This window comes from Hakea prostrata, chromosome 5, assembly GCF_041222555.1.
Source record: "Hakea prostrata isolate BN-2017 chromosome 5, UWA_Hpros_2, whole genome shotgun sequence".
Classification (NCBI taxonomy): domain Eukaryota; kingdom Viridiplantae; phylum Streptophyta; class Magnoliopsida; order Proteales; family Proteaceae; genus Hakea; species Hakea prostrata.
The window spans coordinates 58,402,278-58,417,980 of NC_142604.1; the positions used below are offsets into that span (position 1 = coordinate 58,402,278).

General features: G+C 38.1%; 1 protein-coding gene across 2 annotated transcripts in view; it reads left to right on the forward strand.

The window, feature by feature from the left end:
- LOC149016789 (protein-tyrosine-phosphatase PTP1-like) overlaps window positions 1-14,153 on the forward strand; it is a 38,364-nt gene extending 24,211 nt beyond the window's left edge. The window contains exons 6-9 of one of the 2 annotated variants that reach the window (XM_089154851.1): window positions 2,774-2,922; window positions 3,002-3,143; window positions 13,510-13,601; window positions 13,728-14,153. In XM_089154851.1, coding sequence (XP_089010977.1) covers window positions 2,774-2,922; window positions 3,002-3,143; window positions 13,510-13,581 — 363 coding nt within the window. In that variant the 3' untranslated portion in view covers window positions 13,582-13,601; window positions 13,728-14,153. The remainder of the gene's footprint in view (window positions 1-2,773; window positions 2,923-3,001; window positions 3,144-13,509; window positions 13,602-13,727) is intronic. The other variant, XM_089154852.1, reaches the window with a different exon arrangement.
- Window positions 14,154-15,703: the final 1,550 nt, after the last annotated feature.

Genomic DNA, 15,703 nt, shown 5'->3' on the forward strand with positions numbered 1-15,703 from the left:
TCTTTATAGTCTACTGCTGTTTTGAAGACCTATTTAGTCCTTGTTCTTAAACCAATATCCTTGTTCTACCACTCCGGTTTTCAGCCTACCTTTATATCTGAAGTTTATTTATCTTAAGTCTATCAAATCTGAAGTTGATTCCTTGTGAAAGGTCCTATTTGGCTATTGTTTTGATCACTCAAATACAGTACTACATTAGACAGTCTTATGATCTCTTCTAAAGCCTCCCACTCTTTTATTCCGTCCATCCTTTCGGCTCTCTCTTACTTTGAATCCCTCTCCGGTCTTAAGATGAACCTTGACAAATCCTCTATCTTCCTTTCAAATGTCTTTGACTCGGTTTGTGACACTTTCCATCAGCTCACTAGTTTCAAACTAGGTTCCTTTCCTATTGTCTACTTGGGTCTCCCCCTCATCCCTGGTAGACTCACCTACCACCATTGCACCCCTATGCTTGACCACATCCATAAGAAACTTCAACTTTGGAAAGGCAAGCTTCTTTTTTATACGGGCAAGGTGGTTCTCGTCAGATTGGTCCTTTAGTCTTACTATCTCTACTAGTGTGGTATCTTCTCCATTCCTAAATCCATAATCCACTCAATGGAAAGTCTCTTCTCCCCCTTCCATTGGAAAGGCCAAGAATCTTCCCGTTTCCTTCACCCTATCAATTGGGTAGCCATTTGCTAGCCCAAATCACAGGGTGGTCTGGGTATCTGTCGCATTCGTGATGTTTATGTGGCTTGCCTGATTAAGCTCATTTGGAAGATTGGTTCCAAGCATGATTCCATTTGGGTCAACTGGGTTTTTTCTTACCTCCCCAAATGTGACTCGATTTGGACAGCCCCCCATCCCTTCCAACCCATCTTGGGTTTGGAGGAAGATTCTCCTCTTGCGGCCTATCGCCCTTTCTACCATTTCTATTGGTTCCTCCATCTCCTTTTGGCTCAACCCGTGGCATCTGATAGACATTCTCTTCACTCTTGTTGGTCCCCATTCGTTGTATGAGTCCTGTATACCCAAATCTACCCCCCCTCTCCACATTCATCTCTGTTGGCTCTTGGTGTCCCTCTCCTCTCCCCTGTCTCACAAAAGCTTGGTCCTCCCTTCTACCTCTCATGGATATCCCCCAAGACATCACAATTTGGCTTCCCTCCTCTTCCAATACCTTCACCACTTCCCCACTTCCTCTACTTGGAACCTTCCCCCCCCCCCCCGGTTCCTTGGGCCCCCTAGTCTGGTTTAAAGGGCACATTCCCCATCACTCCCTTACCCTTTGGAGAGCTCTAAACCTTGGTCTACCCACCCAAAGTTTCCTCATTAGCTGTCATATCCTAGCCAGCCCTAACTGTATACTTTGTTGTAATGGTTTTGAGGACCTTGACCATCTCTTTTTCACTTGTCCTTTTGCTAGTTCCCTTTGGGAGAAAACCCTTTCCTCTATTTGGCCCCGTTCGCACCACTTTCATGGTTTTGCTCGAGATTGGTCTTGAATATTGCATACTTACTCAGGTTCTTCTATTTGTGATCTGGTAAGCTTGTTTTTTGTGCCACCATCCACCACCTTTGGTGGGACTGTAACTTGAGGAGATGGACTTCCAAATCTCGTTCTCTGGACATGATTTGGGAAGCCGTCTTCTTCGATGTTTCCTCTAGGCTTTTGTCTTTTCCCCAGCCCTCTATTACGGACACCCCAAAGAACTGGCACATTGTTGTTACCTGGGGTCTTGACTCTGTCTTCCGGTCTCCCTCTTGATGGCCGGTCCCCTGGTACATTCTCTTTCTTAGTTTAATATGTTTTGTTATTCACCCAACCAACCAAAAAAAAAGCTCTTTGGTTAGGAGGGATATCAACAACCTCTTCATTTCCACTGTTCTCCCCTTAAAGAGGATGGTGATGAGGGGTGAACAATATATACTCAAAAAAGGCGACTACTTGGGAGAAAAGTTCCCTTAGGGAACAGGGATGGTTGCACAAATATTCAAGGAAAATGCATTTGAGTGCCTTGGGGTCAAGCTTAGCAGATTTGTTGACATGGGAATAGCAGAGAAGCCCAAACACCTTGAAGAAAGAAAGAAAGTAGAACCCTGAAGGGACAATGTATCCAAAGTTATTACTATGTGGAGCGTAGGAATTTTGGGGATATGTGGTTGATTAAAAGGCAACTGTAAGGAGAACATTGTACCAAAAAGTTTTTGAACCATGCACACCAAATAAAATTCCCCTATTGGCTTGGAACAAATAATGATGCTTCCTCTCTAGTCTCTACCACTCCATTTTTTTTTTTTGGGGGGGTGGGTGGGGTGGGGGGTAGGGGAGGGGCAACATAAGCAACTTGATGGATGTACCGTTATCACCCAATTAATAGGAAAGCAAAACCCTGCATAGACAATGCCTGTCCTTATATAGTCTTATATTCACATATTCCCACAATACACGTTAACAGGGACTATTCCCAGCTACATGTTCTTAGAAACTCTTAAGTCACTTTAACATCTAGTCATTTGAAATTCAATTCAGTACGATTCTGTTTGCATCTTCACTCATTGACAAATGGTCTGTATTATCTAGGTGCTCATGCAACTGTATGTGTATTGTCTAGGTGTTCTTGCAACTATATTCTTTCCTGCTTCATACTTTGGAAAGTCCTGCCATGTAGTTACATATGGAATGCTGTTCTTGGGGTATAGATCAATTATATAGAATTTCGTGGTTGTTGATGGAAAATCAGTTGATGGTTAGTTTTTTCTGATCATTTTTTATTCCTCATGGCAGTCAGAGGAGCTACCCTGGACTGTTCTCCACATTCAGTACCCTGAATGGCCTGACCATGGAGTGCCCCAAGACACACTTGATGTCCGTGCAATCTTGAAAAGGATCTATCATGTGCCACCTAGTCTTGGCCACATAGTTGTGCACTGCAGGTTTTCATCATTTCATCTGAATCGTCTTCAGTGCATCAATAATTCATCCTTTCTGAGATTCTCTGCTCTTTTTTTTCAGTGCGGGTATTGGGAGAACAGGTGCATTTTGTACAATTCTCAACACAATCCAGAGAATCCTTGCTGGAGATAAGTCAGCCTTAGATCTTGTTAACACTATAAGCACCTTCAGAACTCAGCGTATTGGGATGGTCCAAACATTGGTATAGTATATCTTTCTTGCTTTGGAAGGTTATTCCTTTTTGTGTGGAATTTCAAGGTGATTAAAGCTTTCTTATATAATAAGTCTCTTAAAAGCCAACACTAAGTGGCCAACCACTTTAGTACTCCTTGATGCATTTGAGCAGTAAGTAGTTAAAACAGAAGTTTCTTAGGGGTACTTATTTCTACTTGAAGGTAACTATCACTTGACACTGGTAATTTTTATTGTGATGTGACTGATTTTGTTTAGGATCATCTCGAAGTATGGTACCTGATTCTTTTGTAATTCTTAATGGTGTTGGTGGCACTGGTTAAATCAAACATTAAAACCTCTTTTATTTATTTATTTTTGTTTTGTGGATTCCCAATTTGATTCCACCAATTCATATAGGTTGCACTACTTGAAACTTTCTTGTGAAAAGCTTTGCCTTTTCTGTTAAGTTATTTGTTACATCATAGCTCATGTTTTCTCTCACAAATTTTACTCAAGTTCTTTTCGGCCCTCATTTTCTCAGAACCTTTTTTCTTTGGTGAAAATTTTCTCAGAGCCTTATTAATACTGTTTCACCCTTCTTCTTCATTCTCTTCTTCTCTCTTTTATTATTACTTATACTATATCTCTGGTGATCTTATTGGCACTTTCATTTTTCTCATAGTTCCACATATGATTTATCAACCTTTTCTTGTCCTCCTCATCATGTGCGTCCAGGTGATGGTGTTGAAGTAGTCAACTTCCTCAGTATTCTGGCAAATTTCTAAGATCGATGATCTTTTCCTCTGGATTATTCGAGAACCTTGGGCATTATAAGTCATCCATCCAAAACTGGCAGACTGTTGTATAGTTTGAGAATTGCAGCTCAGGTTAGGTAAGAAAAAGCTCAAGGTTACATTGAGTTGGTTCCTGGTCTAAATAGGCTTCCCCTTTGGCCCTTCTACACCCTAGGGATTTAGCTTGAGTTGCTCATGTTGGCCCATAGCTCTGAAATCTACAATTATGTCTGTGGAATATTACCGTAGACTAAATATTCCAGAATACAGCCACCACCAACATCAGAGCCAGTATTTCGATAAAATGCTACTGTCGATCTGGGAGTTTTAGCTAGTTTTTTATGTAAATCCAATTGTAGTGTTAGGGTTTCTTGAAGAGATCCCCTAGAATTTAGGATTTACCCAGAATCTTCTAGCAAATAAGGTAAAAATATTATGGAATCCCTAGGATTGGTAGAAAGAAAGCTAAACAAATTTTCGACTGTGGAAAAGATGGATATGGCTTGAAGGGAAAATTAGGGAATGGTCACCATGGGAAAAATCTTGAGACCTCTCTTTAATTCTTTTTCTACTTTTCTTTTCTTTTTTCCTTTCTTCTCTTTTATTTTTCCTTTTTTCTTCTCCTTTCTTTTTCCTTTTTTTTCTAGATTTTTTTTTTTTCTGCCAAAAACAGAGAAGAAAGACAGAGAACTGAGAAGAGGGGGGGGGGGAATTGGGGAACTCAAAGGGGTTGGGATTGTTGGGGGAAGGGTCTAACAGAATTGCAGGAAGGTGGGGGGGTCTGAAAGAGCAAGGGGAAGGGGTAGTAAAGCTGTGGTGGTTGAGGAGGGTGGTTCTGGTGTGCACAGAACAGGGGAGGGGCAGGGGGCACCTTGCGGGTGAGTGAGGGGCTGGGGCTTTGCTGGTAATGCAGGAATATTGGAGGGAGAGGGTCTGCAATGTGGTTGGGAGGGTCTCCTAGGGTTGCGTAAGGAAGGGAAGGGGTGGTGAAACCTGTGGGTGAGAGAGGGCACCGGGGAAGGGGAAGCAACTGCTGTACTTGTTTATTTCCTGGACTCTTGTGGAAGCTTGCTTGAATGCTTGTAGGTTGCTGGAATGAAGAAGAAGAAGAAGCTGAAATCAGTGGTAGAGGTGCTGGTCCTTGAACAAAACTCTTACTCAACCGTGGCCCCCTTAACTAGGAAACGATGATCTGCAACTCAATCACTTTTATTCAGTAATCAGACTTCGGATTACAAAGAAAGAATAGGCTGTTATTTATAGCCTGCTAGAAGTCTCTAGTACTAAGTGGGGATAGGATCCCACCACATAATCCTGACTCTTGAAAAAGGATCTAAACATCTAAAGGCACATGCTGAAAATAAAACTTTTAGTTAACTACTTAGACTCTAATAAGCACATGCTTAAACTCTATTTTAATTTAAACTCATAACTGACATGTGCAAGACTAAAGAATCAGGTTCTTATTAACACAAATTGAACTTCCTAACTGACTGAAACTCTTCAAAATTGAAAGATAAAATTCTGAAAATAGAAATCAGCCGCTAAATCAGGCAAAAGTGACCAAAATACCCCTCATAGAGGGTTCAACCAGCCTTGAGGACCCACTTAAGGGTTCGGCCGAGAGGGGGGGTCAACCATGTTCACGTCAGTTTTACTCAGGTGCAAACTGATAGGGTTGCAATGGGCTGGGCTTTTCTAATCCCAATCCTAGCCCTACATGTTCTTAGCTAAACCCATTCCCTCCTTGACCCTAATTCAAAGCCTAGAATTCTTGTCGCTAACCCTAAGCCCTCGGGCCAAACCAAGCCCATTCTCTTCCTAATTGTCCCCGATTGGGCGTGGTTAGGACAGGTTTGCCTTGTCCTTGTCCCTAATTGGCCTCGTCTCTATCTTTGTCCCTAATTGGCCATGTCCTTGTCCTTAATTGGCCCTGTCTCTGTCAACAACAACAACAACAACAATAAGCCTTGTCCCAACTAAATGGGGTCGGGTATATGGATTCTTGCCCTCCAATCAGTTCTGTTTGAGGCCATGCTAGATACAAGGCCTAAGCTATACATATCCTTTCTCACCACTTCTTCTAAGGTTATCTTAGGTTTACCCCTAGCTCTTCTAGTTCCTTCAATATAGATTATATCACTTCTCCGTACAGGGGCATTTATAGGTCTCCGTTGAATGTGGTTGTGCCACCTCAAACGACTTTCTTGAAGCTTATCACTTATGGGAGCAACTCCCAGACCAACTCTAATATGATCATTTCTTATCTTATCCATCCTAGTTTTGCCACTCATCCATCTTAGCATCCTCATTTCTGCTACATTGAGTTTATCTATATGATTCTTTTTAACAGCCCAACACTCTGCAACGTACTTCATAGCTGGTCGAACAACAATCCTATAAAATTTTCCTTTAAGCTTTAATGGAATACGCCGATCACATAAGACCCCGGACGCACCTCTCCACGTCATTCACTCTATTTTAATTATTTGAGAAACCTCATCCTCTAAATCACCTCTTTTACTTATGATTGAACCTAGGTACCTAAAACAAACACTCTGAGGAATCTCTTTATCGTCAAGTATCACCACCTCATCATTTGCCCGATTATGACTAAAGTTACAAACTAGATATTCTGTCTTCGATCTACTAAGTTTAAAGCCTTTTGATTCCAAAGCTACTCTCCATGATTCTAATTTAGTATTAATCCCCACTTGGGCTCATCAATTAACACAATATCATCCGCAAAAAGCATACACCAGGGGACCTCATCTTGAATGTCTTTGGTTAATTCATCCATTACGAGAGCAAATAGATATGGGCTTAAAGTTGACCCTTAATGTAACCCAACTGTTATCGGGAATTCATTACCTTGTCCCCCCACTGTTCTAACACTAGTCACTGAACCATCATACATATCCTTAACTATATCTCCATATTTACTTGCAACACTTCTTTTCTCTAGTACTTGCCAAATTAACGCTTTAGGGACTCTATCATAAGCTTTCTAAGTCAATAAATACCATATGAAGGTCTTTCCTACAATCTCTATACCTTTTCATAAGTCTCCTAATTAGGTAAATAGCCTCCGTTGTAGATCTTCCCGGCATAAACCCAAATTGGTTCTCCGTAATTGTAGTTAAGTGTCTCAAAACGTGTTTCAATTATTCTCTCCCATAATTTCATCATATGGCTCATCAATTTAATGCCCCTATAGTTATTACAACTTTAGATATCTCCTATATTTTTGTAAATTGGAACCACGACGTTTCTCCTCCATTCATCTGGTATTTTCCCTGTGCTCATAATCTTATTAAACAACTTAGTCAACCAAACTAGTCCATGGGTTCTTAAGCTCTTCCATACTTCAATTGAGATTTCATCAAGACCTTGTGTCTTGCCGAGTTTAATCCTCCTTAAAGCTTCTTTTACTTCGGACATCGAAATTCTACGTATATAACTTCGGACATTGGTGCCTTGGTGCCTTGGTGAAAGGTGTAATCGTCCGAATCATAAATGCTTGAAGAATGCCATTTAGTAAACTAGCGAAATAGGTTTCCCATCTTTTCTTAATGTCCTCACAAACTGATACTCTACCATCTCCATTTTTAATACATCTAACATGGTTAAGATCTCTACTCTTCCTATCCCTCATCTTAGCTATCTTATAAAAAGATTTTCCCCCTTCCTTCGTTCCCAACTTATTGTATAACTCTTCATACTTCTTTTCCCTTGCTTTTCCCGCAATTTTCTTAGTTTCATTTCTTAGCAATTTGATGATCCTCAATCCTTAGTTCTTTGCCATGTCTTAAAACTAGCTTTTTTCTTCCTAATGGCAGCTTGAACCTCACTATCCCACCACCACGTCTCTCTATAAGAATGCAACTTTCCTTTTGATTCACCTAGGACATCTTTAGCCACCTTCTTAATACACATAGCCATCTCATTCCACATTGCATTGGTTTCCCCTTTAAAATCTCATTTTCCTTGTTTGACTACTTCATTAACGAAGGATTTCGAGCACTTTCCTTTCAAATTCCACCATCTTATTCTGGGATAGTTTACCTTGGACCTTTTACACATATCCAAGACCATAAGTCTATGTTGTGCAGTTAAGCTTTCCCTCAGTATCACCTTGCAATCCTTGCACAACAATCTATCAGTTCTTCTAATTAGGAAGAAATCTATTTGGCTTCTATGTTGTCCACTTTTGAAGGTAATTAAATGTTCATCTCTCCTTTTGAAGTAAGTATTTATAATAGATAGATCAAAAGCATTAGCAAAATCTAAAATTGAAATCCCCTCATTCCTTTCTCCAAAACCATATCCTCCATGTACACTCTCATATCCTCTTTGATCTTTTTCCAACATGTCCATTTAAATCACCTCCTATGATAATCTTTTCTCCTTAACGAATTCCTTGCATTAATCCATCCATATTTTCCCAAAATTCTAGCTTTAAACTTTCATCTAATCCTACTTGAGGTGCATATGCCCAAATTATATTTACAAACTCTTTCTCCATTTCAAGCTTGATAGCAATAATCCTATCACCCACTCTTTTAATCCACCACATCATTTTTTAAATCTTTATCCACTATTATACCCACTCCATTTTTATTTGTTTTATCCCCAGTATACCAAAGTTTAAAGTCATCCAACTCTTTGGCTTTTTTACCCTTCCATCTAATCTCTTGAATGCAAGCTACATTAATCCTTCTTCTCCTCATAACATCTATCAATTCTAAGCTCTTACCAGATAAAGATCCTATGTTCCAAGATGCCAATCTAATCATACGTTTATGGACTAGCTTCTTTACCCGCACTCGTCCACGGTGCGGGAACCCTTGCCTATTTATCACTGCATCCAGGTGCTGATGCGACACGTCGCTTACAGGGGACGCCCTAGCTAACCCTTGCCCACTTATCACTACACTCGGGCCATAGTGTAGTGTGTTGCTTCTTTTGTTGGGGAACGCCCTAGCATAGCTTTTATCATATAAGGTTGAATCCATGAAAAAAGGTTTGGCTAGATTTTTTTTCCGGCGCCGGCTGCCAACATGACTCACCAACCCTCCTCCTTTACCCGGGCTTGGGACCGGCAGCAAATTTGAATCATATATACTCATATATATATAATTGATAAAATGCATAATCTAACTTTTTGTTAATTTTGAATCTAATTTATTATTCAATTTGAACCATCTAATATATAAAAATATTGATATAATATAAACGTATTAAACAATTAGGTGACTAACAAACACAATTTTATGTTAATATTTGGAATTTATACTTTTTATTGTTCTAATTTTAATATATGCATAATCAACTAGTAAGACACTAAAATTACTTCTTTAGAGGGGTGCAAAAGGGAGTTTTACGATATTTACAAACTATGTGGTACTTCATGATTTATTTTCTAGTATTAATGTCACCACAAAATAAATCAAACTCTCAATCACACACCTAGAGTCCTCACCACCATAATACATTTTAAAAGATAAAAAAATGTTAAATGGTTTAAAGTATCTATTATACTCTTTTAATTAAAACCCAATTGTTTTTTCCTAGAAGAAAATAGAAAATAGAAATGTTGTTAGAATCAAAATACCATAGGCATCGTATAAAGAGGCCAATATCAAACAATAAGATATAGAATCACAAAGTAATATAATCTTATGTCATAAGCAGTTACCCATATGAAACAGAAGAAGTAAAAATAAAACAACATGAACTCGAACAGGGTGAGTTGAGGCATATGAACAATATTTTCCCTTAAGGTATTTGAATGCCCCCCTTAAGTGCAGACTGGGTTTGACCTTGGCGTCCTCACCTCCAAAATATAACGACTCCTTTAGATTTGAAGGCTAGCACTCCAACAGATTCTACTTGCAGAGAAGATATAGGAAGGGAAGAAAGAAAAAACAAGAATTGTTTCACTTTTCAAAATACGATTTTTTCAACTCCAAAAAACCAAAGAGCCAACTTTTGTTTTTAATTTCTCATATATACTCCTAAACTCTTATAGGACACCTATATAGAAGAGTGGCATTTGTTCGTAAGCTCACCTCTGAAGAGAAAGACTTGTGACTGATCATACAGTCACTTCCCCACAGCAAAACCCAAAAATGGGTTTTCTGGATCATAGCCCACGACCCACGTCCCATTATAGACATTTAATATTAATTAATCAATACTATATATGTCCCATGGCCTGGTCGGACTAGGGTTTATGGACCACGGCCTCAGCCAAGCCTAACTCGGCCTAGCTCGGCACATGCGCGTGATCCATATTTAACTCTCTACCGGCATACACCCCACTTAGGAGCAATCCATGTATATATAATCAATATTATCATTAGCTCCATCTAATGTGGGACTAAACAAATATGGTAAATTAGGTTACCTTGTAAATGTCGAATTGCCAAAATTGTTGGATCGGAATCTTTACATACAGACGAGTCCTATAGAGGTAAGAATCAAACGAGAGTCCTAAAACAAAACTAGGGAGATAGAGTTTTAACATTTTTTGAAACTTATATAAATAATATATTATATTGTATTATTTTATTTTTAAACCAAAATCCAATAATTTATATAAGTTCAAAAAAACATTAAAACTCTACCTCCCTAGTTTTGTTTTAGGACTCTCGTTTGATTCTTACCTCTATAGGACTCATCTGGATGTAAAGATTCCGATTCCAAGGATTTTGGCAATTCAACATTTACAAGGTAACCTAATTTACCATATTTGTTTAGTCCCACATTAAATGGAGCTAATGATAATATTGATTATATATACATTGATTGCTCCCAAGTGGGGTGTATACCAGTAGAGAGTTAAATATGGATCACGCGCATGTCCTGAGCTAGGCTGAGTCGGGCTTGGTTGAGGCCGTGGTCCCTAGACCCTAGTCCGACCAGGCCATGAGACATATATAGTATTAATTAATATTAAATGTCTATAATGGGTCATGGCTTATGATCCAGAAAACCCATTTTTGGGTTTTGTTGTGGTGTGGTGACTATATGATCAGTCACAACTCTTTCCCTTCAAAGGTGAGCTTACGAACAAATGCCTCTCTTCTATATAGGTGTCCATACGAGTTCGGGAGTATTAAAAACAAGAGTTGGCTCTTTGGTTTTTTGGAGTAGAAAAAATCTTGTTGTGAAAAAAATTATTGTTTTTGCTTTCTTCCCTTCCTATGTTGTTTACTACCTTCGTATCTCCTTTGTAAGTAGAATCTGTTGGAGTCCTAGCCTTTAGATCTAAAGGAGTCGTTGTATCTTAGAGGTGAGGACGCCAAGGTCAAACCTGATCTGCACTTAAGGGGGCGTTCAAATGCCTTAAGGAAAAGTATTGTTCGTATGCCTCAACTCACCCTGTTCGAGTTCGTGTTCTATTTTCGCTTCTTCTATTTCATATGGGTAAGTGCTTTTGGCATAAGATTATATTACTTTGTGATTCTGTATCTTATTGTTTGATATTGGCCTTCTCTATACAATGCCTCTGGTATTCTAATTTTAACAAATGTAAATAACATTTACCTTAGAATAGAATTTAGTATGATTTTATTCTTCTGAGTCGGATTTTTTCGAATAACACCAATAATGTTGGCCAATTCTGGATTGAAATAAGATTCTTATAAAAATATGTATAAGTTACATTCTAGCATTGATTCATTTATCAATCTCTTTGCAAGTTAATTTCATATTCATTTGATTGTTTCATCCATAAAAATGATAGATATTAGATACTTAACATCATTGGCAGCAGAGACATCAGCTTGACAATTACTATGGTAAAAAATCTCTTTTAAGTTTAAATATATTATTTTGTATAAAAACTTTAATGTATAGATCATGCCATTCTAATTTCTCTTGAAAACCTTTTATTTATATGTTCCAAATTAGGATTGTTGATCTATAAGCAAGAATGACTTGAGTTGGTTTTCAACTATCGTTTATAGGATGAGGCTAGTACACATATTTACACTCCTAATAAGTTCTGAGTTAAACTTGTTTTATGCTTTGATCATTAAAAAGCCCCTAGTATAGTTTAATTGGAATTTTGATCTTAGAATGCCCTAGCTTAAGAGTGACGATCTTAGTCTTATGGCCTTTGAAATGTACCCTAATTAATTAGAATTTTGATTCTAAAACACCCTAATCAAATTGGATTTGAATTTTGATGCTAAGTTAGTTAATAGTTATTTACGTAATTATTTTTAATACAAATGTAGGATGTAACAAACAACTTAGTTTGTTTTTATGGTAACACATTCAAAATAAAAATAATCAATAATATATTTTTATCCAATGACAACAACGAAAGAAATAGAAAATATCTAAGACGAAGTGGACTCATTCGATCAAAATTAGGGCTTGAATCAAAGTTAATATGAGGGTTAATATTATAATTAGATCTATGGTTAAAGTCCAGGTTTGGACTAGGGCCAAAATCAGGGTCAAGACCAAGGCCAAAATTAGGGTCAGGATCATGAGCAGGCAAGGTGGGGCAAAGAGTATCCCAAGCCCGCCCTTGGCCCTGATTCAAGGCCAGAATATTTTGGCCCTGACCAGCCCTCATGGCCAAAATCTTGAGCTGAGGCCTTGTTTGGGCTTTAGGGCGGGTCAGGCCATTAGGGCCAAACTTGCACCCTTACAAATTGATAACACAAGCACATGGATTTGGTTTCAGTACGCAAGTAGCAAGCCATAAATCATCAATCAACTTCTGTAAGAAATTTATCAAGTGCATGTTTCACATGGCTTCTTGGGCTTCAGCTTCTTCTAGCTCACTTCTAATGATTGCAGTGTCTAAAAGGCCGTGCCCAGCTAAATTAGCGTGCTTGGAACCTGTGCGCTTGTAAGCTAGAGAGGCTGAAGAAGCAGCCTTCTGGGGCTTATGGTGCCTCAAGTTCTAAAGATTCTTAATAAAATAATCATATTCAGCCCACCATAAGTTGTTCAGGATCATTCTTTCAATGGGTGAAAAAATTAGTTCAAGGGATCCCTAGAAGAAGAAGCACTAGAATCCCATCCAAACATGCACTGCTTCTGGCAACTGGTTTTTACCCATGAACATTTGAGAACTCACTTTTTGGAGCTCCACACAATCAGGCCAAAAAGCGGAGTTGGACCAAGATCTTGTGAATTGGAGCAATTTTTTCTGGTTGAATCGAAACCAGATTTCAGCAGGAAATATGCAATTTCGAAGATATTACTCAGATATTCGAGATTTTAACTCGCACCTCATCTAGGAATCCAAAAAAAATGAGACATTACCAAGCTCTTGGTGAGTTCTTGATCTTTTGCCCATTAGCTGGGGATGATAAATATTGTGAAGTATGAACTAATATCTTATGACCATTTTGATATTGATTTGCCAAATCAGGTGCTACATTTCAGAATTCTAAGAGTACACCATCTAGTATTTTGGATAGTAATTTCTGGATCCTGCTAAGTTGCACTGTTTTTATTAATTTGTGCTTACCATTCAAACTGAAAGGGGAGAATGATCACTTGAGATCTGGACACATTTTTATCCAAGTAAATAATTTTTTCTAATGTTCTTCATTTACCGATTTTTATCAGGAGCAATTCCGTTTTTGCTATGATGCCATTATTGATGAACTGGAAGACCTTATTTCAGAATCTAGCCCCTAGAAATAAGAAATTCAGAACAGGTATTCCCTTGCTCCTGCTGCAAGCTTATTTATGTGATTTTGCAATTACTACTGAACCTTGTATCCATGCACTAGACAGGGCTTTGGTTTTTTATCTAGTATTTATCGGATGATATGTTGATGCAGGTATATAGTGTTTGCAGCTGGGCCTGCTGTCAGATTGTTGTAGTTGAGTAGAAGGGGAAAAACTATTGGCTATGAGCTTAGTTGTTTATCTGGAAGCTGGAAAATCAAACATCACTTTCCCCTATCTGTGTCATCTTTAATTGGCAGCATGTTTTAAGTATCTAGTTGTAGAACTGAGACTGCTGCAGAACAATGAAGCCAATGCCCATCTATCCGTGTGCTTATTCTTGGTGGTCATGCTGTTCTTAACTGCAATATACATACCATCCTTGTTAATGATTGACCCCCCGTGATGACTTTCTTCCCCATTTGTCAAAATAGAAAAGCAAATTTTGGAATATTCATTTTGATGCCTCACTTACAGAGCCTATGTATCAAGTTTCTGATAGATATGAACTTTTTGCAGTTATTCAAGTAAGCAAAATTGTGCATTATATTTTTCATTTGCATATTCCTCGTTGCAGCATTCAAATGCACTTTGAGTGGCAGAAACAATTAGACCTGAAACTATTTATAGTACACATCATACAGATTCTGAACTTGGAGAACCATTGCACCTGGAAAAAAAGAAAAAAAAAAGTTGGAGAACCTAAAAACCCAGAACTGATAACCTTCTGTTTGTATAATGGGTAAAGTAACTGCATCTGTTTCTTTTATTAGTTGATGCAGTTACTTGATACTAGTAACTGAAGTAGGATTTTCTCTAAAAAGATAAGATTGGTGGGTCTTCTTGTTTTTGTTGAATTTGTTTATCCTTCAGCTAATTTTGGGGTGTTATTATTATTGTTTATGAGCAACCCAATTGTGGTCACATTGAATCATTTCACAATCCAACCTGAAAGCAACAGATTCAAACAGTGGAACCTCTCTGCTTATGTCCTTGATAAGCCTGAAGCTGATTAAGCACCCAGTGGTTTTCATTATCCAAATTTCTCAATGCTTTGGTGGAGAGGATTTTAGCACTTGTTCCTTTCCAAGTATAATTGAGTTCTCACTGATTGCAAGTGTGAAAGCATATTGTTTGTTCATATTGAACCCTGATTCATAGCCATTTGGCACATGTAATTGGGCGTGTTCAGTGGGCAACAAAAAAGTCTTCCTCTACGACAAGTAAACAATGAGAAAGACATCATCTCTAGCAGGTCTACTTGCATCATTATTTGAAAGCAAATTCTAGAGTTTGATTGCCAACTTCTCTTTCATACTAGTTTGCACTGTAACGTTGAAACATGGACCAGACAGGGAAGTGCTAGAAACTCATGATAGCACCCCTGTCACTCTCTGATGAAATGAGCTCTCTTTTCTCATTTTGCTCTAAGAATGCTTTATTTATAGTATGGTGATTTCAAAAAATTTGTAGATTGTGGAATGGTATTTGATCAAACAGTCCCTTTCCCCATGGCTATGTCAAGTGAAGTATAATGTTTTCTTTTCTTATTGAGATCAAATGATGTTTCTTGACAGAATTAATTTAAAAATGGGTAAAGATTATTTTAAAAAAAATTGAAGAATCAGAATCAGATGGGACAGTTGTACAAGTTTAGAATTTAGGATGGGTCAAAGTAAGATGAGAAGACCAAGTCAAGTGATTTCAAATATGAAAATGAAGAAAAATGGTAGAAGTTTGTTCTTCTTTCCTAATCTTCCCACCCATTGGAGTTTGAGGAGATTCTTCGGACAGATTGGTTTTAAGTTTTTTTTTTTTCTCTCTCTCTCAGATCCTTGACCCTATTTTTGTACCCTAAAAAGAAGAAGAAGACAATTAAAACATTTCATATTGAGTCAATTTGGGATGACTTTGTCATATGAATCCCCCTCCATCGTTTTAAATTTTTTTTTATGTTCATCTTGTAATTGCTTTTCCTGCTACTTACATGGAGTTTTCCTGCAACTTGCAGGGACAAGTGGTTAAACAAAATATCTATTTTCTTTTTTATTTTCTATGACATCTATTTAATGATAAATTAATCAACTAA